The 26,996-nt window shown below is 35.7% G+C and overlaps 2 protein-coding genes across 6 annotated transcripts in view; one reads left to right on the forward strand and one right to left on the reverse strand.

Annotated features, from left to right (window-relative positions):
* Window positions 1-26,996, forward strand: part of LOC138702989 (titin homolog) — a 914,774-nt gene that overhangs the window by 85,627 nt on the left and 802,151 nt on the right. The window lies entirely within an intron of this gene.
* LOC138702687 (uncharacterized) lies at window positions 137-18,789 on the reverse strand. Its single transcript, XM_069830013.1, has 4 exons — window positions 18,732-18,789; window positions 12,797-12,836; window positions 9,637-9,795; window positions 137-269 (listed from the first exon to the last, which is right to left on the reverse strand). Exons 2-4 carry the CDS (start codon window positions 12,834-12,836, stop codon window positions 226-228), a joined length of 243 nt encoding a protein of 80 aa, XP_069686114.1. The 5' UTR covers window positions 18,732-18,789; the 3' UTR covers window positions 137-225.

The following is a 26,996-nucleotide window of genomic DNA, read 5'->3' on the forward strand; positions in this document are numbered from 1 at the left end:
TATGCGGAGATAAAGAGAAAGGCAGAAAATAGGGAAAATTGGAGAAAGCTGGGTTTGCAGTGAAGGACCTGCCTTTGTTTTTTTTTTAATTGGAAGAATTTATTAAGAGATATTCACACGCGCACACAAATCATAATTCGTTAAGCGAAAGTAAAACATTTTCATAATTTCAATAAACCATTCAAACCTTCTCAACATATTTATTATTCTCTTTCTGGATTTTTACTACAAGAAAGGATCACATGTCTCCATACGTCCTCTTCTCAATTCTGTAATATAACACATAGCTAAAATTAAAAAAAAATATATATATACACTCAGGAACAAAAAAAAACCGGACACTTTAATATTTGCTGGTATTTTGCAAAACATTATCTTCTCATACAATATTATGGTAGCCATCTGTTGTTATGGAGACATGTATACATTGTTGATTGTTTTTTGTTTTATAAACAAGCCATTACAACCAAATATTCCAATTTTGCTTTCGGAGTCTCAGCTATAACAGTTTTGTCTCAACCATTTTGTGCTTCATTATCGTTATCATTCGTTATTTCTTTATTTTTACATTTTCTGAGTTTAAGTGGGGTTGTAACATTTGTCTTAAAACAAGATGCGACCTGAAGATGTGGCTCGAGCTGTAGCCCTTTACGATGATGGACGCAGTGTACGTTACATTGCAAATGTTATGAATATGGCTAGAAGCACAACCCATGATGCCATAAAACGGTATAGAGAGACCCTAGAATATACCAGAAGACCAGGTTCGGGTCGTCCAAGAGCTACAAATCCAAATGAAGATAGGTATATGGTGTTGAGAGTTCTTAGGGAGCGCAACCTGCCAACTACTAGTGTAGCCCAGCAATTTGTTAACATGCATGGACGCCCAATTTCGGCCAAAACAGTTAGAAGGAGGTTGAAAGCAAGTAAACTGATATCAAGTAGACCTGCAACTGGTCCCAGACTTCTCAGGATGCATCGAGTTGAACGACTGCGTTTTGCAAATGATCACAGGGATTGGAGAAATGGACAGTGGAGCTGTGTTCTGTTCACCGATGAGTCCCGTTTCAATCTGTGCTCACCTGATGGACGTGAAAGAGTTTGGAGAAGGAGGGGAGAACGATTTTCACAGTGTTGCATTTCCGAAAATGTGCCGTATGGAGGTGGTGGAGTGATGGTTTGGGCAGGAGTGTGTACGGATGCTCGTACAGAGTTGGTTTTTGTTGAAAATGGAAGACTAACAACTGATAGGCATATAAATGAATGTTTGGCTGATCATGTTGTGCCATTTGGCCAATTTGTAGGCGATAATTTTGTTTTAATGCATGATAATGCACGGCCGCATATTGCCCATGCTGTCGGAGATTATCTCCAAGAAGTGGGAATCCATGTTCTTCCATGGCCAGCAAGGAGTCCAGACATGAACCCAATTGAACACGTGTGGGACATGCTGGGACGGCGTGTTAAGAATAGACGACCGAGACCAGAATCGTTACAAGAGTTGAGGCGAGCACTTGGCGAAGAATGGGAACTTATTCCTCAAGAAGACATTGCTAACCAAATTGAGAGCATGCCAAGACGTATGGATGCAGTTACTCAAGCCAGAGGGGGTAATACCCGTTACTAAAAAGAGTTTTTAATGTTTAAGGCACCATAAAATGAAAAAACAGTTAGACCAAACGATGCCATAGTTATACGCCCTTTGTAATTTTTTGTAAATTTTCTCATCAGAGATTTTTTTTCAAATGTTGTCATATAAGGTGCTAAATGAAACATTATTTTGTTTAAATGGGTTTTGTTTCATTTTGAAATAATTGGCAACAAAATACAAGCAAATATAGAAGTGTCCGGTTTTTTTTGTCCCTGAGTGTATTTCATATAATTTACTAAAAACATAAATAAGTTGTCCAGTTCCGCATTCTCTTTCCCTTTCATGAACTTTATAATTATTGGAATTCACTGTATCTGAGAATATGCTCGGTGATGTAGTTGCTATTTTGCTTGCCGTTGGATCCCAGATCGCGTGTTCTTATCCCGTCGAGAGTCATGGAATTTAGAGGACAAATAATCCACTCTCCCTGTATTGTGAATGATTAGAACGGAAATATACAGGCAGTTTTTCATGTGAATTTGTACAAAAGGTGTGATATGGTGGTAGAGACTGGATTAATCTTGCACAGGATAGGAACCGATGGCGGGCTTATGTGAGGGCGGCAATGAACCTGCGGGTACTTTAAAAGCCATTTGTAAGTAAGTAAATAAATATAATAATAGAGTACATCTACTTAAACAATATAATTTATGAATGAAGTGAAATATCTTATTTTTTTTAGTACTGTGGAGAATGCAGAACTCTTTTTATTTGGGTACAGGATAAATTATAAATTACTCTTGAATAACAGTAACGTTCAAGAAAACTATAATTTCCATTATTCGCAACGTAAAAAAAACTGAAACGCATGAAACAAATAATGAGAGACAGAGAGAGTACATATCTTTCATTTGCGTTATATTTGTTTTGTATTTAATTGTAGCTCACCAGCTATTATAAACATTTTCGGAGTAGGTCACAGGTCTAAATAGTTTGCAGGCCAAAGATCTAGATAATCACACATAGCCTACTTTAGACAGCTAATTCATTTGACTCTAAACAGCCATCCCAACAATCCTAGATAGTCAGTTTCTTGGTGTCTGATTAGACAATCGTATGATATCAGAATAGCATATGTAGTTGAAAATGTTCGTTCAATAAATAATTATAAATTACACTCCTTGAATCACAATTTTGACAATATTTTCTTTAATTTACATATTTGCGTATTATTGCATTTTGTTTACGTATTCTTCGTCAGATGAGGTGTTTGCATTTGTCGTACAATTTTTTTATAACTTTTTTTTGGCACAAATACTAGGAGTATTTCTCCGTCCCTGGCCCCCATTCGCAAAACAAAGCAAGCTGACGCTAACAAATTACACTGAAGCACAACTTCGACACACACCTGCACCGAACATTTTGCGTCGCAATACAGAATGTGGCGGAAACATAAAAAATTACCCAATTGTGAATAAACATGTCTGTTTGGAATGTGTAGATACTATGTAGTAGCTAACTACCCGCTAGTAGCTTAATTAACCAGTGTTCGCATTACGTGCTGAGTCTGTGAGAATTGGAGTAAAAAACAGTTGGGGCCTATTTCACGAAAGTACAAATTACAAATGTACAAATTTAGAGGAAGTAGTTTTTGTAGCCACAAATTACGGTAAAATATGTTTCACAAAACATTCGAAAATATTCCTGTAACTAGCCGTACCCGTGCGCTCCGCTGCACCCGTTAGAAATAAATATAAAGTAATTACATAATTAAAATAGGACATTTGATCCAGGGAAGATTCGTGCTTGATAGAAGGATAATTCGTTTAATATGTTACTTAATTTAAATTGTATTTAAATAATTAAATTCCGATCATTATGGTCCAGAGACCACTCATTATGTGCAATGACAATTCCTTTAACATGTTTCTTAAATTTTATTACATGCAACCATAGTTTAATGAAGATTGACACCATTTAGATTTAATGTGTATATAAAAATTATTTTAAGACATACAGGAAACGAATATTCAGAATAGCCTATAAAGTTTTCTGTGGATAAGAAGCTATTTTAATCTTACCTGTTCTCGATTCACTCAGAAGTTACTGTAATAACATTATAGCATTATGTCCATCTAGAGAAACTGCACTTCCCAATGGTGAAATAATAATTAATTATACAAATCGGTTAATTTAGCTTCGGATATTACTTCATACAAACACAGAAACAATTTCTGTAGACTATGTTTCATAACTTTCGATTGTTGTTGTCCAAGGCCCCTTAAAGACGAAGTCATTTGTTTTTTATTTCATTACACCGGCTTAAGATGGCAGTTACTTTGATTTTAAAACTCATTTATCTCATTAAATATCAGTCCTATCAAAATTTTACGAAGGATAAAACTTATCGGAAATCATGTTTAAAGAATCTGTGTTATGTAACATTTTTCACAAAAGTCAATAATAAGCGAGATATTTCGATTTATTTAATTCAGGCGCCCTTATAACCCCCCTTTTAAATAAGGTATTTTGAGTGCCGTATAACCTAAAATCTAAGTTACAACGAACGTAATTTATATTCCAATTTTCATCGAAATCCTTTCAGCCATTATCGCGTGAAAAGGTAACAAACATCCAGACAGACAGACAGACAGACAGACAGACAGACAGACAGACATATAAACAAAAATGTCAAAAAAGCGATTTTCGGTTTCAGGGTGGTTAATTATATATGTTAGGACCAATTATTTTTGGAAAATCGAAAATTACCAGAAACCGAAAATCGCTTTTTTGAAATTTTTGTTTGTATGTCTGTCTGTCTGTCTGTCTTTCTGGATGTTTGTTACCTTTTCACGCGATAATGGCTGAACCGATTTATATGAAAATTGGAATATAAATTAAGTTCGTTGTAACTTAGAATTTAGGCTATATGGTATTCAAAATACGTTATTTACAAGGGGGGTTATAAGGGGGCCTGAATTAAATAAATCGAAATATCTCGCTTATTATTGATTTTTGTGAAAAATCTTACATAGCAAGAGTTTCTTTAAACATCATTTCCGATACGTTTTATTCTTTGAAAAATTTTGATAGGACTGATATTTAATGAGATAAATGAGTTTCAAAATTACAATAACAACGTCATCTAAGGCGGTGTAATGAAATATAAAACAAATGACTTCGTCTATAAGGGGCCTTGGACAACAACAATCGAAAGCTATGAAACATACGGTAGCCTACAGGGAATGTTTCTGTGATTGTATGAAGTAATATCGGAAGCTAAATTAATCGATTTGATAATTAATTATTAATTCACTATTAGAAAGTGTAGTTTCTCTAGATGGACATAATGCTATAATGTTATTACAGTAACTTCTGAGTGAATCGAGGGCAGGTAAGATTAAAATAGCTTCTTATGCATAGAAAACGTGATAGGCATTCGTTTCCTGTACTTCCTAAAATAATTTTTATGACTGGATCAAAATGATCGCATTTTAATTTTTTAATACAATTTAAATTAAGTAACATAATAAACGATTTATCTTTCTATCAAACCGAATGTTCCCTGGATCAAATGTCCTATTTTAATTATGTAATTACTTTATATTTATATCTAATGGGTGCAGCGGAGCGCACGGGTACGGCTAGTCTAAAATAATACGGTTAAATTAAGAAACTCCAACATTTCAAAACTAGAAGAGGAACTGCTACAACTTCTACTGGTGATACCAATTCAAAAGTGTTGACAATAATTCAGCAACAAATTGAATCGTTGTCAAGTCAATACGATTGTAATGCTCAATATAATGGCAACTATTCATTAACGAGCACTTTAAAATAAACTGTAGTTTACATTTTATTTCATTATCGAATATGCTTGTCTGTAGCAGTAGCCCTACAAATAATGAAGGTAAATTTAATCGATTTTGCATAGCCCTGTATAAAAATTAATTATTTCTGCACATTCACTTTAGATTAAATTACTCTTTTCAGGTGAAAACATTATTCCTAGCGCCGATATCCCAGTAGTTTTTGTTGAGAAAGATCTTACGTTACAATAATTTACAATGAAGATGAAAATACAGAATCAGTACCAAATAGAGATGAACAAAACTAACTGCCGCTCTCGCTCGCTGTGTTCGTTGCATTTGTCTTTCGATTCTCGTCACGTGCGCTTCGAATCTCGCTCGTCTTTCTCGAAATAGCATTTGGTCGGCATGGAAAGATTTCGTAACTTTGAATAACGTACACCGTTGAAATAAATAACATTATAAATGTTTAAATGAGACAAAACAGAACAGTATCTTAGTTATCAAAATATTCTGGTTCTATTATATATTACCTATGGCTATATAAATAGAAAAAAAAAAAACAATTCTCAAATAAATTTGCATTTCTTAGAACATAAAACATAACGTTAATATCTTTTTACTTGAGATTGAACACGTGATCTCAATCATATGAAAAGAAATTTTCTAGCCTTTTAATAAGGGCCTAGTAATTAAATAGAGATTGGGGAACGGATTATTATACACTGAAAGATAGAGATGATGTTTCAAATAGGCTACTTGATTGTCTATACATATATAGCAGTTGCCAAAGTAGATAAAAGTTCAGTCAGGTATAAACAGCTGTGGAGATTCAAGGCTGCTTGACGTTCGGGACTTCGGGAGTGATTAATCTCGACTTCTCGAAACACTCACAATCAGTCTTCACGTCAACGACAGGACGTATAGAACATTGTCGTGCGGGTTTTCGGCTTTGCGGGCGCTGTTAGTCTTGCTTTCTCGATCGTTGTTCATCTCTAGTACCAAATGTACGCTGACCACACATATCAACAATATATTCATATGAGTAGCTGTTGCATAGGTGATAATGTTAGTTTCTTTCTGTTGGATAACTTAACCTCACTTCAATCTCTTGTACGAGTAAATACCTTGAAAACAACAGCCTTCGAGTGTCTGCATCTTTCTAGAAATGTTGCGCTTGATAAAATAAAATTTTCATTTTTTCATGGTATAGCTGTATAGCTCTACCTCCTCCACCTCCACCTCAGCTTTCAAGTAACTGTAATATAACTGTATTTCGTCTGTCAGCAATCTTAACGACTTGTTAAAATTTAACAGATGAAGGATGGGGCGTTAAACTAACAGAAATTTTAACAAGTCGTTAGTCATAACGTATATTGATGATACGTAGCTACATTCTGTTAAATTTCCTGTTAAAATGGCTCTAACAAATCGTTAAGCTTTAACAGATGTTGATGAAACCGGCCATTAGTCTTCTTGAGCTTGTTTACAGCTTCAGCACGGAGATTTTCATCTTTTGACTCTCCGCCTTATGAATGTCACACTGTCTCGAGTAACTGGATGGGAGGCACACAAAATAGTATGTATATCTGATACAGCAGTCGCGCCTGTGGCTCACTCGTTTCTCTAGCGGATTTTTCTAATTTTTGACAGAACTTGACGTTTGCCCGTTGCTCAAACTGCGATATTCTCGAGTTCCACCGCTTGCATTCAACTTCCCTTCACAATAGAGACTGTAGAGGCCCATTCACAATGAAAATTATACATAACGTAAGCGTTAATTTAAAGAATGAAAACGTAACGGTAAAATCACATCATTCATATAAATTTATTATTTACTAGCCGTACCCGTGCGCTCCGCTGCACCCGTTAGAAATAAATATAAAGTAATTACATAATTAAAATAGGACATTTGATCAAGGGAACATTCGTGTTTGATAGAAGGATAAATCGTTTAATATGTTACTTGATTTAAATTGCATCCAAATAATTAAAATGCGATCATTTTGATCCAGAGACCACTCATTTGGTCATAAAAATTATTTTAGGAAATACAGGAAACGAATGTACAGAATAGCCTATCAAGTTTTCTATGCATAAGAAGCTATTTTAATCTTACCTGTCCTCGATTCACTCAGAAGGTACTGTAATAACATTATAGCATTATGTCCATCTAGAGAAACTACACTTTCCAAAGTTGAATTAATAATATTAATTATACAAATCGGTTAATTTAGCTTCCGACATTACTTCATGCAAACACAGAAACATTCTCTGTAAGCTATGTTTCATAGCTTTCGATTGTTCTTGTCCAAGGCCCCTTATTGACGAAGTCATTTGTTTTTTATTTCATTACACCGCCTTAGATGGCGTTGTTATTGTAATTTTGAAACTCATTTAACTCATTAAATATCGGTCCTATCAAAACTTTGCATAGAATAAAACGTATCGGAAATGATGTTTAAAGAAACTCTTGCTATGTAAGATTTTTCACAAAAATCAATAATAAGCGAGATATTTCGATTTATTTAATTCAGGCCCCCTTATAACCCCCCTTTTAAATAACGTATTTTGAATGCCATATAGCCTAAAATCTAAGTTACAACGAACTTAATTTATATTCCAATTTTCATATAAATCGGTTCAGCCATTATCGCGTGAAAAGGTAACAAACATCCAGACAGACAGACAGACATGCAAACAAAAATTTCAATAAAGGGATTTTCGGTTTCAAGGCGGTTAATTATACATATTAGGACCAATTATTTTTGGAAAATCGAAAATTACCAGAAAAATTTCGGCTACAGATTTATTATTAGTAGGTATAGATTTAATCTGACAGGATTATGGCTATAAGGCCTTCTCTTCCATCCTACCAGATAGCACATATAAATACAAAAAAGAAATACAGTGATGAAAATAATACAAATGAAGTTAAAGCCCTATAGAGGGTCAACACAGTCAAAAGAATACTATAGAGCTCTCATCGAGCTAATACAAGAATAAAGAAAGAAAACAGAGATAGCAATGGTGATAGTGATAACTGGTAACTGATAATAATAATAATAATAATAATAATAATAATAATAATAATAATAATAAATGCATTACATATTAATTTTACAACAGCATAGTTACAATATTTACTATGTGTTATGGGTTAAGGCGAAGTTGCTCAATCTCACAGGTGTTCAACAAGCAATTCCATGAACTAGAATGTGATTTTTTAATTTAAATTTGAATTTTGATAATGTCCGACGGTCTCTGAAATGGTCAGGGAGAGAATTCCAGAGGCGTGGAATAGATATGCTGAAAGATGATGAGTAGAAGGATGTTCTGTGCAGAGGAATAGAGAGAAGGTACGTGTTTCGGGTTCGAGGTAGCGAATTGTAAACAAAATGAGATGCTAGGTAAGAGGGTGTGGAGGTATGGGGACATAAACATAACCGCAAAGATACTTGGTAACCATGGAAACATAACAACGACGCCATTTCCTCATATTCTGTCGTATACTTCAGCGCTCCACGGTTGTGTACTGTTTGCAAATCACATAAGCATAGCATGAAAGTTTGGAGTTCGCAAACTTTCAAGTTAGCGTCTAACGGCAATGTTAATGTCTATACTTATGTGAATCATTGTGAATGATCCCATTTGGTAACCTGGTCGCAAACTTCTGTGTTTATGTTACGGTTATGTTTAATTTTCATTGTGAATGGACCTTTACGGTAAAATCACATCATTCATGATGGGGACATAAACATAACCGCGAAGATACTTGGTAACCATGGAAACATAATAACGACGCCATTTCCTCATATTCTGTCGTATACTTCAGCGCTCCACGATTGTGTACTGTTTGCAAATCACATAAGCATAGCATGAAAGTTTGGAGTTCGCAAACTTTCAAGTTAACGTCTAACGGCAATGTTAATGTCTATGCTTATGTGAATCATTGTGAATGATCCCATTTGGTAACCTGGTCGCAAACTTCTGTGTTTATGTTATGGTTATGTTTAATGTTCATTGTGAATGGGCCTTAGTTCTTCTTACGCAACTGCCTCTTGCTGGGACAAGAGAAGAACTGACACGGCACCATCCTGTGGCGCAGTCTATCTGCTGTAATGCACCAGCCAGTCCACGAACTTATTGATGGTGCCACGTAGAAATGAACGGACCTTGAGATGTCACAATAACAGCAGCAGAATTCCAACATCTATAGGTGTAGTTCTTACTTACTTGTTTCTACCATACATTCATAGTTGGCGAGTTCGCATAAGTTGCCAAAGAGCTTCGGCTGGTTGTCGATATCGAAGACGCACACCGGTTCAAATTCGTTCAGACAATCTCTGTCGCAGCTTTTCGTCAGATCTGAGTTCACCGTTACAATTAAGGTCACTGAAAAGAGATAGCCGATAAAATTAATTAATTCCAGATTGAGAATTGAATTAAAGTCGGGTTAGATCATTTGTGAACCACAGTCTTAATGGATCTGTTTAACTTCAGAGAGTCTGAGTCAATTAAACAGTCCCGAGACATTAGCTTCAGAAACTTACTAGAAGTCCATATTTTATGGTGTATTTTGCTTGGATTTATGATTTCAAATAAATTATATCTTTTGATAGTATGTAGTGAAATATATTTTTGTACCGTCTTACACATAACTACATAGCAACGCTACTGAAAAAAATAAATAAATAAATTTATTTTATTGCTTATAAAATACAAATGAATACAAGTTAATAAATACATTGAAAGATAAACTAGCCCGCTCCTGAATGAGTAAGACTCGTGCTCAGGAAGGGATTCCAATACAGACAAAAATATTCGGTCTAATTGCATACTTTGGATGCGGCAGTTTTCTACAGGGACATCATTTTATTTTTACTTGCATTTTTATTATACCTGCATTTCTGAATGTACTTCACTCCCACCCCTTCACTAATGTCCTTGCTCCCGTCAGACACACAAACTTACGGCCGCTGTTGCATTCGAAGTCTTCAAGCAGTGAAGTAAACACTGCAGTGTATAGTGTGTTTCATAAATATGGTTGCGTTTTCTATAGAAGAAAGAACCTATATTAATAATATCGTACTAAAAAATTATATTCAAGAAACGATAAATTCAATTTCAGAGAATATGCTTCAAAATGTTTTTAATAATATGCATTAAAGAATTGAAGCCTGCATTGTAATGAACGACAACCATTTTCAGCAATTTATTTAAAAATTCAGATTAGCTTATTTTGAATTGAGGTGGCTAGAAGCAAAGGAATGCTAGTGACATTTGTAATAACATGAGTTAAGTGCATCCAGTGTAAGCAAAAGTATCTAAAATTTTAGTGGCAAAGGGATATTTTAATCGCATCACACATTAAAATTTAAATAAAAATTTCACCGATTTTACGAAAACTTAAATATTTAAACCCCATTTTCTCAAAAGTAACTTAAGTGCACTTACAGCCCTTTACTTACGACCCCCTCAATTTAAATGCGCTCTCTATATTGTATGTTAACACCAATAATTAATATGCTAAATAAAGTAGACATTACATAACGAACATAGCCGCCTGAAAAGTTGAGTTTTTGAAAAAAATGTTACTACTCTACTGTATTTTGATAAATTCCGTAAAAGTGAGAATCAAACTGAAAATCGTAATATCGTATTTTCCTACAACATAAATGGATACACTACTTTTCTCTCCTCCTATATATAGTAAACTGATTTGTTTACATATTGCACTAGTAACATCAAACTCCTGTAATGGAAGGGGGCAACTGAGTTTCCGAGTATAGCCAGGTTAATGTTAAAAATGTTGGTAAAAATAAAGTGATGTCCCTGTACATTTGGGGAAGTAGCTATGGTGGTGGTTGTGGTAATGGTGGAAGAGATAGTAGTGGTGGTCGTGATATAGGAGTTTGTGCTGGTGGAGAAAATAGTATGGTAGTATGAGAGAATGTAAGGATCGTGGTGGTGGAGAAGGTATTAAAGCAGAGTTTATGATAATTCTATCGATTGTTTAAGCAATGTTATGCATCTAACGGGTTTTATATTACGGATGTAATTTTTCATGCCAGTGTCAATATCAATAGGGGAAATGGGGGGAGAAACATTTGAAAGTTACGCGAAATCGAGCCTTTGCAAGGAAATTTGGGACTGAGAAAAACTAAATATGTGAGCCCCAAGGCTGTTGGTCACTTTTCTCACTCCGAGTTTCGCCGTTCCAAGGAAAGCCGAAAATCGACTTAACCTAATATCCTCGGAAGAGAAAGAATCCTGATCCCTTGCACTGGGCTGGTGACACTCGAGTGATCTGTTGCACCGAAGGCAATATGAGAAATCTAAAGCTCGTATTAATTTTTCATAAATCATAAAATTATTTACTTTGCACGGAAGTTTTGCATTCCTTCCTTTAGTGTGCTCTAGTTAGGAAGTCATTGCAAATCATGAAGTGTCAGTCAGTTCTGAGCTTTTCTGTATATATTATCTCAATCAATCAATCAATCAATCAATCAATCACGATTCATTCATCCATCCATCCATTCATCTAACCAGCGACTCATTGATTCATCCATCCATGGATTCATTGATTGAGTCATTGACTGATTCTGTGATTCACTGATTTTTCATTCATTAATTGATTGATTGATTTATTGATTGATATAATAATTAATTAATTCATTCATTCAGTTATTTCACTTGGTATCTTAATGATTATGATTCTACCCCAGAAATGCCACACTCCATACAAAGTACTTCACTAGGCTTTGCCTTAGTTCTTTTTCCAGAGGGAAAGAAAGATCAGTAATAGGCTGTTAACTCAAAACCTTGCCAGAGAAATGTAGGAGGCCTAATACACTTTCGAAGGGATGGAGAGCTGTGTCGGATTTCACTGATAACTTCTAGATAACCAACAAGCATGGGCCTAACCATCATTGTAACATTTTCATTCTGAGAGCCACGTCCATTTGAAAAAAGGGCTATTACTATATGTTATCCGGTCACTTTTACATGGAAGTGTCACTTTTTACAGTAAATTGTTCTGCTTCCTAAACTCAAGCATAAATATATGCTACTCTGTGACAGGCAAAATAATGGATTTTTAAATTTTTTTTATATTCTATTTAACGACGCTCGCAACTGCAGAGGTTATATCAGCGTCGCCGGATGTGCCGGAATTTTATTCCGCAGGAGTTCTTTTACATGCCAGTAAATCTACCGACATGAGCCTGTCGCATTTAAGCACACTTAAATGCCATCGACCTGGCCCGGGATCGAACCCGCAACCTTGGGCATAGAAAAAATAATTGATCTGCGGTATGATGTAAGAGAGAAGTTGTTTTGAAGCTGTTCGCGATGATGATGATGATGATGATGATGATGATGATGATGATCTTACCTGAGATCAGGAATGTGCACAGCTTCATTCTTGCCGACATCTGTAACAAAAATGTTATCACTATCATCTGTGTAATTTTTGCTGTTCTCAGTGTTGCCAGATTTTTTTCAGACGGAAATCCTTACAGACGTTTAAAAAATCTTCATAATCAGTAAAAAAAATCCCTTCGCTATTCAAATCAAAACTCAGTGATCCCATTTGGTATCCATGTGTACATTCCTACACATGGCCACACTGACAGTTTCATTCTTACCGACATCTGTAACAAAATGTTATCTACAGTAATCTGACTAGAGTTTTGATTTATCTAGAGAAAATCAAAACTCCAGTGGGATTTAATTGACTATTATATGATTAGAAGAAAGTAGCGATTAGAAGAAATAAAATATTCTAATACAATAAAATATTAACTGACCGTTGAATATTTTATACAATAAAAGTTAATCAGCAAGTATTCTACGAATGACAATAGACTTTAAATTAAATTAAGTAGACTGTTGTACGAAATTTGTTATGGAAAGTCGAATAATGATATTCAAAATAAAGATATTTGAGAATGGTTTTTGAGATTTTTGCAGTTTGATTACTGTGTGATTTACAAGTGGGTGACCAAATTACTGAGGCATGTTCAAATTTAGCGCGAACGTGATAATTAAAAAAGTGTCGAATTCGAAATGTTTTGTAAATTTTTAGAATCTCTAATAATAAATCCCAGATTTTTAAATCATTATTTGTTATATTAAATATATGATTATGAAATGTTATCTGTAGTAATATCACTAGAGGTTTTGATTTATCTGGAGAAAATCAAAGCTCGAGTGGGATTTAATTGAATATTACATGATTAGAAGAAAGTACCGATTAGAAGAAATAAAATACTCTAATACAATAAAATATTAATTGACCGTTGAATATTTTATACAATAAAAGTTGCTCAGCAAGTAATCTACGAATGACAAGAGAATTTAAATTAAATTAATTAAGTAGATTGTTGTACAAAATTTGTTGTGGAATATCGATATTAAAATAAAGATATCTTCAGAACCGTTTTTGAATTTTTTCAATTTGATTACTATGAACTTTGCAAGTGAGAGACCAAATTACTGAGGCTATTCAAATTTAGCGCGAATATGATAATCGGAAAAGAAGTGTCTAAATCAAATATTTTGTACATTTTTCGAGTTTCTAATAATAAATCCCGTATTTTTTGAATCATTATTTGTTATATTAAATATGTGATTATTAAAAGTCAAATTATGATTAATAGTTACCTCTAGATGTTTTACACAATATATTCGTTCTAATTATTCATAATTCAATGTATAATTACCTCTTAAATAATATTACCCCTTGTATAAGTCTTATAACAACATTTTTTGGTCCACATCTGTGGAGTAACGGTTAGCGCGTCTAGCCGCGAAACCAGGTGGCCAAGATTCGATTCCCGGTCGGGGCAAGTTAGCTGGTTGAGGTTTTTCCGGGGTTCTCCCTCAACCCAATTTGAGCAAATGCTAGGTAACTTTCGGTATTGGACCCCGGACTCATTTCACCGGCATTATCACCTTCATCTCATTCAGACGCTAAATAACCTGAGATGTTGATAAAGCATCGTAAAATAGCCTACTAAAATAAAAAAATAAAAAATATTTTTTGTATTAACATTTTTGTTGTTGTTGTTTTCTAATGCCAGGCGTTTGACAACAAAGTCATTTGACCTCTTGCACTCCAATATTATTCAAAGATATTGTCATGGTCAGCCACTGAAGCACAGATTTTGGGGTGTTCTGAATCCATTTCTTGATTTGAGTTGCACAATGGGCAGTTAGGGGACTGATATATTCCAATTCTATGCAGATTCTTGGCCAAACTGTATTAACATTTAAACCATTATTAAAATCCATTGATAAACATTGTTCATATCAATTTGCAGAAATTTTAAATCAGACACATTTTATATTAATTTAAATATCTTTAGATCATCAGCATAACGTAAATATTTTGAATATTTAATTACTTTAGACAAATCATATTAGACATCTATGTTCATTTGCATGTAAAAGATCGTCGATAGCAAGGCACGTAGACGCTAATAAAATGTAAAACTTTAACCTTCACACTAACGCACTGTGAAACTAATTATGTAGAACAGAATATATTTTATGAATACTTAAAATTTTAAAGCTCCTTTATGATAACCTTGTATTATTGCAATGACTGGCAAGATTTTGTGGCTGCAGGATATTTAATCAATGAGTAATGACGTAACGTTCAGGTTTCCATGGAAATAAACATTTCTATATATTTCGTACACGAAGTTGTAATTCCTGGCATGCCAAACAGGCTGTCTTTATACAGTCCAGGCGCCCAACCTGTCGACTGAATCTTGTTCACGATCAGCAATAAAATAACTTGGAAGTAATTTTGGAATATTTGCTTTGTTAGGAGGGGTATTTATTTGTTTTTGTGATGCCATAACCGAAAACTTAGGCGTCAGCACCATCTCCAAGAATTTTCGTGGTTACTTGTTTTGTACAACGTTCGCAATAAGGATCCCTTGTAGTCGATCACCTTGAAAAGATAAATAATGTTATACATGCTTATATCGGATTATGTACTGTAACTTTTTAAACTAGACAACAATGTAACTTTATTATCTCAACAATAGGATTTGCTCTCCACACAGTAACACAGTATTCGTTAGTGCACTCCACCGACGACAATGACAATTTACTTGGACTATTACGAACAACAATGAACTGTTAATCTTAACTAATATTTACAAAGCACTATTTACAAATCAGAACTGTCAGTTCTCAGTTCACAGTTCTTCTAGCTCAGTCACTCGAGTTCACAGTATCTCGAACCACAGACCTTCAGAGACAGTCCACTGTACTCGAACTCAGGTCCCTCCAACTGCGGTCCACTGCACTCGAACTCAGGTCCCTCCAACTGCGGTCCACTGCACTCGAACTCAGGCCTTCGGATGCTGACACAGTTGCGGACGCACACTCGAGTCGAACTCCGGTACACAAGACTGGCTTGCTTGCTCTGGCTTACTCACTGAATGGCTGAATAAACTGAAAACTGCCCAAGTTCGCTCGCGTTTCTTCTTTTATAGCAAAATCATAGTTACGAGAAATTTCTACGGGTGTCCTCTCGAATTATCTGGATATCTCCACTTCGGACGGACTTCTCTGGAAGATTCGGGAGGGTCCGTTCCCCCTTCACTCCGCAAGTAGCAGCTGCGCGCGCACCCTCCCCTCGCCGCGTTGACGTAATACACCCCCTCTGCCCTTCAGCATGCAGATGCTCCCCGTACCAGCGTTTCGTCTGCCGCGCGCCCTGTCGGACGCGTGTTCAAACCCCGTTGCAGCTGTCACAATACCAAGCTACCTTCTCTCCATGCTCATCTTCCAAAGCCTTCTGTTGTGCATCTTGAATTTCCAGACCCCTAGTTTTCATTATAATTTTGCCCTCCAATTTTTTGTATTCAGTTTCCTCTTTTCCCTGGTGGTTTCTATTCATTTTTGGTCATCTTTGCTTTTGTATTCTCGATAGGGTTGCCAACTCTAGAGGACGGAAATTCAGGACACATTAAAAAATAAAAGAAGCACATATAGTTATAACGAATTTCAGTGTAAATACACTTGTATTTTGTCGCTTAATTAAACAATTAGAATTACTTTCGTGTTATTATTTGGTTGTAGCGGTGTAGCCCTATATTAAAGAACATGCCATAAGTCTGTACACAATGAAAAGCACAGGTGTTGATATACATGTCCCTACACTCACCTTTCGGTGCTGGACCCCGGACTCATTTCACCGGCATTATCACCTTCATCTCATTCAGGCGCTAAATAACCTAAGATGTTGTTGATAAAGCGTCGTAAAATAACCTAATAAAAAAACCTACACTCACTACATTAACATTTTCACCTTTACCTTTCGTCTGGTTTCTCTTATCTATACTCTAACCACGACGTAAATACCAGATCACTTATCTGTGGCGCGTTAAGTATACCTCTTCGTAGAACATCTCGTTATTCATCATCTTTTACAGTATCCACCTCGCGACAATGGAATTCCCTGTCACAAAGTATTAGGGGCTGCAAGACAATAAACACTTTAAAAAACAGCTTAAAAGATAACCTTCTTAGCATTTCACTCAAATCATACTGACTTAAACTATCACTGTCTACATTGTTACCCCTTCCTTTACACATGCGTCCTGATAGCGCTGTATTTTCAAAATTGTCTCATAATAATCTCTTCCTATTATCTAACATTATTTGAAATATATTAACATTCTATGTATTTTAGCTAAATTCTGCTACATAGTTTGTACTTCAATGTTTAATTTAATAGTTCATAGTATTTTGTTGTTTAATTTCGTAAATAACTCTTGTATACATGTAACTCTTATCTAAATCAAATTGTTGAATTCTTTGTAAGTTCATGCATATGTATGTATACTTTTTGCTGGTTGAGTGGAAGAGAAGGCCTTACGGCCTTAACTGTGCCAGCTAAAATAAATCATTATTATTATTATTACCAATCAATCAATCAATCAATCAATCAATCAATCAATCAATCAATCAATCAATCAATCAATCAATATTTCCATCATTCCTAGGTGGAACATAGGGCTCTCAGAAAGCTTCTCCATCTGACTCCAATCCTCGCCAACGCCTTAATCTCACTCCATGTCTTCCCCATCGTTTTTGCTTCTGTGAGAACAGTTCGTTTCCATGTTATCTTGGGTCTGCCAATTCCCCTGCTGTCCTGCGGATTCCAATCCAATGCCTTCCTGGCGGGGTCATCTTGAGGTCGGCGAAGTGTATGTCCCAGCCATCCCCACTTCCTATGCCGAATTTCAAATTCAACTGGTTTTTGTTTAGTTTTTAACCATAGGTTTTCATTATTATTATGATTATGATTATGATTATTGTTATTATTATTATTATCATTATTATTATTATTTGAAAGAATACTTGTCGCTTCCTTTGGTTTTGTATATTAGCTCTTTGTTTGTTGAAATATGGCCAAAAAAATTCTCTACATGACATATTAAAGTTCGTCTTTACTTAGAGTTCTGATTTTACAAATTCTGGCCTCATCCGATTCCTCTCGTCAGCTCAGAGATTCTTCATTTTTAAAAAACTCGTTCCACATTAGCATTGCTAATTGGAAGAGCATTGTGTTCAGCGATTTTCTTTAAGTTTGGCACACTACGTGTCTTCAAAACAGTGTCCCAGCGTTCTTGAGGAGTTCATAGACCTTTCAATATTGGGATCATCTCTTTCAATAGGCAATACTCATAGAACGCATCACCATTTTCAAAGTCCAGTTCTATATTAACATGCAATATATTCACAATTTCAGTAAGGACACTGAATGTGAAAGTATTATTAAGGCTTAGAAAAATGATTTTCTTAAGAACTGAAGAATCGTAATCAAACCATTTTTGCAAATAGTCAATGGCCCTCTAATACACATTCAGTGCTTCCATCTTAAAGAGATGCACATCAGAATCACTCAAGTTATTCAAATACTGATTTAATACCAAGTCATTGAAAACTACGTCTGATCTCTAATAATGAAAATATATCAGTATGAAATTTCAGAATATAATATTGCAGTGAACAAAATTCCGGACATAAAATGTCCTGAAAACAATTTACTTTTTTTCCTGCATAGATGACTAATTTTCTGACAATCCGGAAAAATTCCGGACGATTGGCAACCCTAATTCTCGAAAGGTGCTCAAAACTAATATACTGTAACTGTTTTCTTTCAATAATTCTACCTAATTATTTCCTTGACATTTATTTTTTCCTAATATCTTAATTTTATTAATTATTCCGTAACTTACGTACATATTTTTACCTGTTTTACTTACTGTTTTACTTACTGTTTATTAATACAGCACACTTACCTAGCATCTCCTATCGCAATATGAACAGTTGTTTTACCTATATCTTGCAGCAACTGATTTAATTTGACTCTCTGAGATCTCTCTGCGCGATACTCCGTTGTTACGTTATTTAATTGTTTCATTAATAGGTCTAGTTAATTTTAACTCATAGTTACAGTACATTGCAGAATGTAGCTGGCAGCAATCTAAACTGTTTCATTAAGTTAATTTTATTGCCGTGAAATATTGTTTAGCAGCTATATTTTATTTAACGATGCTTTTTAAAAAAGAAAGTCATAACATTATTAAAGTTGTATGACTAAATAGGAATGTTGAAGCATCTTTGCGATCGAAGTTGCAAGAGAAATTGAAGTAATCTGCAGCTTTTCTCACGTATAATTTCTTAGGATATCTAGAATCAAATTTTGATACCCTAGATCTTTCAGTGAAAATGTAAAAAAGAAGTACGAACTTGATACATTAAAGAACTGAGTGCGTTGTGTTATTTCACAGACTTCACTCTTCTTAGATATACAGGGTGATTCACGAGGAGTTACCGGCACTTACGGAGCATATTTTCAAAGGCAATTTGAGCAAAAAAGTCATACAAACATGGATTCTACTGTCAATATTTTCACAGTTACACTAATTTGAAGTTGTTTGTAAAAATACAATCATACTTTAGTTTTAAGTGTGAAAGAATATTAAAGTTAAAGAATTAACTGTTCAAAAGTATCATTTCTTTAATTAGCTAGTATTATGAAGCTAAAAATGTGTTGTTAATTCCATAGTTTCTTCGTACAGATTTTTTTTTTTCGATTTTTAATTACAACATTACATTTTTCCTAAGCACTTATCATAAAAATTGTTACAAATAACGCCACTCTTGTAAATTCTTTAAGACTGTACATTACTTACTTACTTACAAATGGCTTTTAAGGAACCCGAAGGTTCATTGCCGCCCTCACATAAGCCCGCCATCGGTCCCTATCCTGAGCAAGATTAATCCAGTCTCTATCATCACTCCCCACCTCCCTCAAATCCATTTTAATATTATCCTCCCATCTACGTCTCGGCCTCCCCAAAGGTCTTTTTCCCTCCGGCCTCCCAACTAACACTCTATATGCATTTCTGGATTCGCCCATACGTGCTACATGCCCTGCCCATCTCAATCGTCTGGATTTAATGTTCTAATTATGTTAGGTGAAGAATACAATGCGTGCAGTTCTGTGTTGTGTAACTTTCTCCATTCTCCTGTAACTTCATCCCGCTTAGCCCCAAATATTTTCCTAAGCACCTTATTCTCAAACACCTTTAACCTATGTTCCTCTCTCAGAGTGAGAGTCCAAGTTTCACAACCATACAGAACAATCGGTAATATAACTGTTTTATAAATTCTAACTTTCAGATTTTTGGACAGCAAACTGGATGATAAGAGCTTCTCAACCGAATAATAACAGGCATTTCCCATATTTATTCTGCGTTTAATTTCCTCCCGAGTGTCATTTATATTTGTTACTGTTGCTCCAAGATATTTGAATTTTTCCACCTCTTCGAAGGATAAATCTCCAATTTTTATATTTCCATTTCGTACAATATTCTGGTCACGAGACATAATCATATACTTTGTCTTTTCAGGATTTACTTCCAAACCGATCGCTTTACTTGCTTCAAGTAAAATTCCCGTGTTTTCCCAAATCGTTTGTGTATTTTCTCCTAACATATTCACGTCATCTGCATAGACAAGAAGCTGATGTAACCCGTTCAATTCCAAACCCTCTCTGTTATCCTGAACTTTCCTAATGGCATATTCTAGAGCGAAGTTAAAAAGTAAAGGTGACAGTGCATCTCCCTGCTTTAGCCCGCAGTGAATTGGAAAAGCATCAGATAGAAAATGACCTATACGGACTCTGCTGTATGTTTCACTGAGACTGTACATTAGGATGCATAATTAAAATCAAAAGAATCAAGTTCCTAAAGTCGTATGATTTGTAACAGTTTTTGTGATAAGTGCGTAAGGATGATGTAATTTTAATTAAAAATTGAACAACAAAATCTGTACAAAGAAATCAACAACACATTTTTTGCTTCAGAATACTAGCCAATTAACAAATGTTAGTTCTGAATTGTTCATTCTCTATTTGTAATATTACTTTATCCTTAAAACTAAAGAAAACATATATTTTATTACAACCTTCAAATTAGTGTAATTTGGAAAATATCGAGATTAGGACACATGTTTATACGACATCATTTGCTCAGAATGTCTTCGGAAATAAGTTTCGTAAGTGGCGGTACCTTTTGCAGGGTCCATACTTCAATCCATTTAGAGTTCTGAATCTTTCCAGTGAGCTGGAACTTTCATATAATCATAAGGGCAAAAAGGCATTAAGTCGCTCAAAAATTTTGTGCGAGATCGTGCGTATTTGCTTGTTTTCCGCACAGAACCAATACCCGGTAAGTGTGAAATACCACATTCAGTATTCCCAACGTAACACACATAACAATTTCCCTCTTCTTACCGCTTAAGCGCGACATTCATTTTACTGCTTTAGGCTTTTAACATATTATTTTTAGAGACGTTTAACATAGTAATAATTATAAATTGGAAAATTACCACTGCAATTTCACCTAAATTGCAATGTTAATTATTGTTTTTAAATATTTGCAAAAATTAAGTAAAGTCTACTACTCCACGAAACGTATTGCATTCCTGATACAAGTAACATTAAGGAAGCCGTGAAAAAATCAACGAGATTCCAGATGCCGATGTTATTACTGCAATATGTTATATAAATAATATTGTTAAAATATTAAAATGAAAAATAAATCATTACATAACCTTACCGTTTGTTTTAAGTTCGCATTTATAGACTGGGGGAAAAAAAAGACAGACGTATATCACGGCCTGCTGGAGTATAGATATATTTGTTTTCTAAAGTTGCCGTCATTAAACAGAAACCAAGATGGAGATTTCATTGCAACTAATTAGAAATTCGTCTTTCAGGTACGTAATAAACGATCTTCGCACAAAATAATGTACGATACACGAGCGGTATGTTTGTTTTCATGTTCTCGAAAATTAAAAAAGCTCAACTACGTTTCGCTTTTTCAATCTTTTCCTCGAACATGAAAACGTCAACATACCGCTCTTGTAACGTATATTACTATTACATATCAACAAGAGTAAAACAATTGAAAGAGAAGTTTATGTGAAAACGAAATAATCTTTCCTGGGTCTTTAAAGTTAACCCGTAAATTGACAAAGTATCCTATAGGATACAACAGGTTAATAGGCTATATGCTATAATTTTAATAGAACAAAAGAAAAAAATTGGTAGGAAAATTGAAATTTCACAATACTATAATATTGTACAACATATAAAATATGGTTGCGGTAGTTGTTTTCTTTACGGTCCGACAAGGTTTAATAAACTAGTGTGAGAAATGAAGCTTTGCCAATTTAAGGGTTAAGAGAATATGATGTAGATTGACTTCAGATATACGTCGATTCCTAGTCGAACAGAGATGTAGGGGGTGGGAGTAGGAAGTCGGGTACAGACAACGACAATTAGTGGTGTCAGCAGTGCGTATCTTTCGCACTTGTAAGCCGGGTGTCCTTAGGAAGCGGACCCCCAAGAGGTGAGACAGCTTTATTTTGAGTCCGCAGTGTTGTGAGCACCGCATTCTTGGCGCGGGGTCCCTGCCAAAATGTTGGGCAGGTGAAGAGTTGAAACGAGGCATTACGTATTGATGGCGACATATACAAATATCTAGCACACCCGAACTTCTATTCATTTCATAGAAATCGTAAGAAAAATTTACCTTGCCTGTTAAGAGGAATCGTCGTAGTCGGTGGTCTAGCAGATACAACTTGGGTCAGAGGTGCGCTGGTCAAACCTGGCCGAGGTCGATGGATTTTTAAAGGTGATAGAAGCCTTAGCATGACTTATATTGCGAGGGGGGGAAGCTATTGGTTCCGTGTCAAAAATTTACGGCATGTAAAGAACCTGAGCCTGAGAAAGGGCTCCAGGTGAAATTTGTCGACTATTTCTCACCTACGAAGAATTTCAATTCTCAGTAACATCCACAGTTGAAAGCGTCGTTAAATAGAATACCACTACTACTGCTGGATAGCTTGGTTAATAGAGCCATTAGCTAAGGGCTGGAAGGTCCTGGATCGTGGCTGGATTTTTTGTTACCGTAAATTTCCTCGACGGCTACTATCAAAGTGAGTTTTGAGCCTTTCCTGGGAATATAAGGCCGTGTAGCACGGTGCTGAACACACCAGCTGATTCTAGTGATGAGGTCTACCTTCATGACCTCTTTCGACTTTAAGGCGTGTAAGGAGGATATCTTTTAACTTAACTAACATATTTGTATCAATTATTTGTTATGTCAAGTCATCTGTCATTGCTCTACACGTGTCTATGCATGCCTCATTTTCCGACGCGAACATAGGACCAACTACCTATCGGTGCTCAGAATTAGCCTATTTTGCGTTATGTTTGTTGACATGCGGAGTCTTCTTGTATGGAATGAGGATTAAGTGTCTCAGGGCATCTTGTGTAACCATTCAATTTTTTTACACAACCACCACTACCATTACCACTACTACAACTACTACTAAGTTGTCTTCTCTGAATTAAGGAATTTTCTTGCGAATATTTTTCGTTTATTCATAGATTTTTTTCAGTGAAAAATCACAGGTTTATCGAAACTTGAACCCGGACCGCTTGTGCAACAGGCTGATAATATAGACTGGTCGGTCTGGGTGGCGCAGACGGTAGAGTGCTGGCCTTCTGTGCCCGAGGTTGCGGGTTCGATCTCGGTACAGGTCGAAGACATTTATTTTATTTTAGTAGATTATTTTACGACGCTTTATCAACATCTTAGGTTATTTAGCGTCTGAATGAGCTGAAGGTGATAATGCCGGTGAAATGAGTCCTGTGTCCAGCACCGATAGTTATCCAGCATTTGCTCATATTGGGTTGAGGAAAACCCCCAGAAAAAACCTCAACCAGGTAACTTGCCCCAACCGAGAATCGAACCCGGGCCACCTGGTTTCGCGGCATTTATGTGTGGTTCGAACCCGGTATAGGTCAATGGCATTTAAGTATGTTTAAATGCGACAGGCTCATGTCAGTAGATTTACTGGCATATAAAAGAACTCCTGCGTGACAAAATTCCGACACACCGGCGACGCTGATATAACCTCGGCAGTTGCGAGCGTCGTTAAATAAAACATAACTTAAAATAATATATAGACCACAGGGACGATTGATAGGCTTGGTAGCCAATACTCAGCTGAATCTCCGCTAGTCCTGTGAAACCTGCGCGAAGACAATGGGATATCGACCTATGTGACCTTTGTAACTATTCTATTTCTTACTGGCTAGTTTCTTTTTTCAAAAGTTGTCATACTTGAGCGCCAGGGATTTGGAGATAGATCCTGAACTACATATCTTCCCTTGGAAAGCGTATTCCCTGTCTGCAATAATATCGCAGGAAATACTTTGTTGACGTTTTAGTTCCCAGGATGTACTTGCAAAGTTTATTTTATAACTTGGTTCTGTGACGTCACTACGTCTGCGCTTTTTATAGTTTCGCGCCCGCGCTTTTGCGTTATATTGCCCAGCTGAGTTACAATGAAGACATCCACTCCCGCTTGTCACAACCTTCACTTCAGAGTTTTCATATCTCCCGCCAAGACTTGACCGACGTCTACAAAATGACGTGGTTACACGTAACTATGGCTACGGGCAATTTTCCTTCTTGACGAAATATTTACGTGTATTTTTAATAGGACATTTAATAAATACAAAGACAAATTCATGTTAAGTCTCTACTACTATTATGTAGTCATTTGTTTCTTTTTGTTATAGCTCACGTGCAAGAGCAACGGACTTGATTCAGAAAGGGCAACCTCTAGCGTTACTGCTGTAGTAGAGCCATCTATTTTTATTCTATTAATAATAAGGTATAATATGATATATAAAGAATAATCGATCAATCAATCAATTTTAAATGCTTTGTCTTGTCACTTCGCGTTTTACTTTACTCTGCTTCTTCATAGACCATGATATCAAACTACCTAACATTACAAAGCTCGTTTTCCCGTAGCGTGATTGAAGCTCTTTACGAAGTAGCGAAATTGGAGCCTTTTTCCAAGTAGTTGCATTGAAGTTCCATCGATGTTAAAACTGCTTTCAGTATCGCGACATTAAAGCTCCTTTCAATACAGCGATATTAAAGCTCGTTTTCCCGTAGCGTGATTGAAGCTCTTTATGAAGTAGCGAAATTGGAGCCTTTTTCCACGTAGTTACTTACATTGAAGTTCCATCGATGTTAAAACTGCTTTCAGTATCGCGACATTAAAGCTCCTTTCAATACAGCGATATTAAAGCTCGTTTTCCCGTAGCGTGATTGAAGCTCTTTATGAAGTAGCGAAATTGGAGCCTTTTTCCACGTAGTTGCATTGAAGTTCCATCGATGTTAAAACTGCTTTCAGTATCGCGACATTAAAGCTCCTTTCAATACAGCGATATTAAAGCTCGTTCTCTCGTAACGTGATTCAAGCTCTTTATGAAGTAGCGAAAGTGGAGCCTTTTTCCACGTAGTTGCATTGAAGTTCCATCGATGTTAAAACTGCTTTCAGTATCGCGACATTAAAGCTCCTTTCAATACAGCGATATTAAAGCTCGTTCTCTCGTAGCTCGATTGAAACTCTTTATGAAGTAGCGAAATTGTAGCCTTTTTCGACGTAGTTGCATTGAAGTTCCATCATAGCAACGTTAAAACTGCTTTCAGTATCGCGACATTAAAGCTCCTTTCAATACAGCGATATTAAAGCTCGTTTTCCCGTAGCGTGATTGAAGCTCTTTATGAAGTAGCGAAATTGGAGCCTTTTTCCACGTAGTTGCATTGAAGTTCCATCGATGTTAAAACTGCTTTCAGTATCGCGACATTAAAGCTCCTTTCAATACAGCGATATTAAAGCTCGTTCTCTCGTAACGTGATTCAAGCTCTTTATGAAGTAGCGAAAGTGGAGCCTTTTTCCACGTAGTTGCATTGAAGTTCCATCGATGTTAAAACTGCTTTCAGTATCGCGACATTAAAGCTCCTTTCAATACAGCGATATTAAAGCTCGTTCTCTCGTAACGTGATTCAAGCTCTTTATGAAGTAGCGAAATTGGAGCATTTTTCCACGTAGTTGCATTGAAGTTCCATCGTAGCGACGTTAAAACTGCTTTCAGTATCGCTACGTTAAAACTCCTTTCAATACAGCGATATTAAAGCTCGTTCTCTCGTAGCGTGATTGAAGCTCTTTATGAAGTAGCGAAATTGTAGCCTTTTTCCACGTAGTTGCATTGAAGTTCCATCATAGCAACGTTAAAACTGCTTTCAGTATCGCGATGTTAAAACTCCTTTCAATAGGCCTATGGCAGACAAGGGGGGGACAAATTAAGCCCTCACTGTAATCTGATTAAATATATCACTTCCTCTTCCCTGATGAATCACAATTGCAGTACAGTGTCCACGCCAACAAAACAAGCCCACTAGAAAAACTTTACCTCATTTTGTACCGTTTTGGATTGCTGTTCATAACCATTTCTCACACATTCATTAGTCACAGAAATTAATCCAGCAATATTTGGTAGATCAGTGTCGTCTGGAGGAAGTGCAAAAATTACAATTCTTAAGAAAAGATCAAAAGGTATTACTTGCTGATAAAATAAGAGACCTACAAGATTTTGTAACTTAGTCTTTTGATCACCTTAGGTAGGTCTCTTAGTGGGAAAAAGTGATTCTGCCCTCTACATTTCAGGGTAGTTCACGAAACATGCAGCAGCTATATCAAGATTCTATGTCTTTTGTTCAAAGCATGACAAACTTGACATTTTCTTAACTCTCACCTACAATCCTCAATGACCTGAAATAGCTACTGTATTAGGCCTACTCCCACATGAAAAACTCGCTGATCGTCCTAACATTGTTACTTGCGTTTTCGCATTGAAACTCAAGAACTGAAGATAAATAGGTTCAAGGAAAAGTATTTGACATAAAAACATTCAGAGAGAATATGTTTCACTATTATGGAAGCAAATAACTTTCAAAATGTCTGGTATTCTTCCTTGAAAATAAATCTGAACAATTTTTATTTGAACTTCTTATGGACTTAGTTTTGCAGCATTCACAAGCCACTTGTTGTACAAAAAACAAGCTATCAAACACGTTTATAATATTATACAGTTATTGCATTTGTCAAAATTAGGAAACTCGCTT

The sequence above is a fragment of the Periplaneta americana genome, chromosome 7, assembly GCF_040183065.1.
Source record: "Periplaneta americana isolate PAMFEO1 chromosome 7, P.americana_PAMFEO1_priV1, whole genome shotgun sequence".
Lineage (NCBI taxonomy): Eukaryota > Metazoa > Arthropoda > Insecta > Blattodea > Blattidae > Periplaneta > Periplaneta americana.

Coding starts and splice junctions, on each gene's coding strand:
- LOC138702687 (XM_069830013.1), bottom strand. CDS start 12,836: ATGTCGGCAAGAATGAAGCTGTGCACATTCCTGATCTCAG. Junction 9,796..12,796: donor GTGCACATTCCTGATCTCAG/GTAAGATCATCA, acceptor ATCTCTTTTCAG/TGACCTTAATTGTAACGGTG. Junction 270..9,636: donor TGAATGTATGGTAGAAACAA/GTAAGTAAGAAC, acceptor GTTATATTACAG/AATTGAGAAGAGGACGTATG.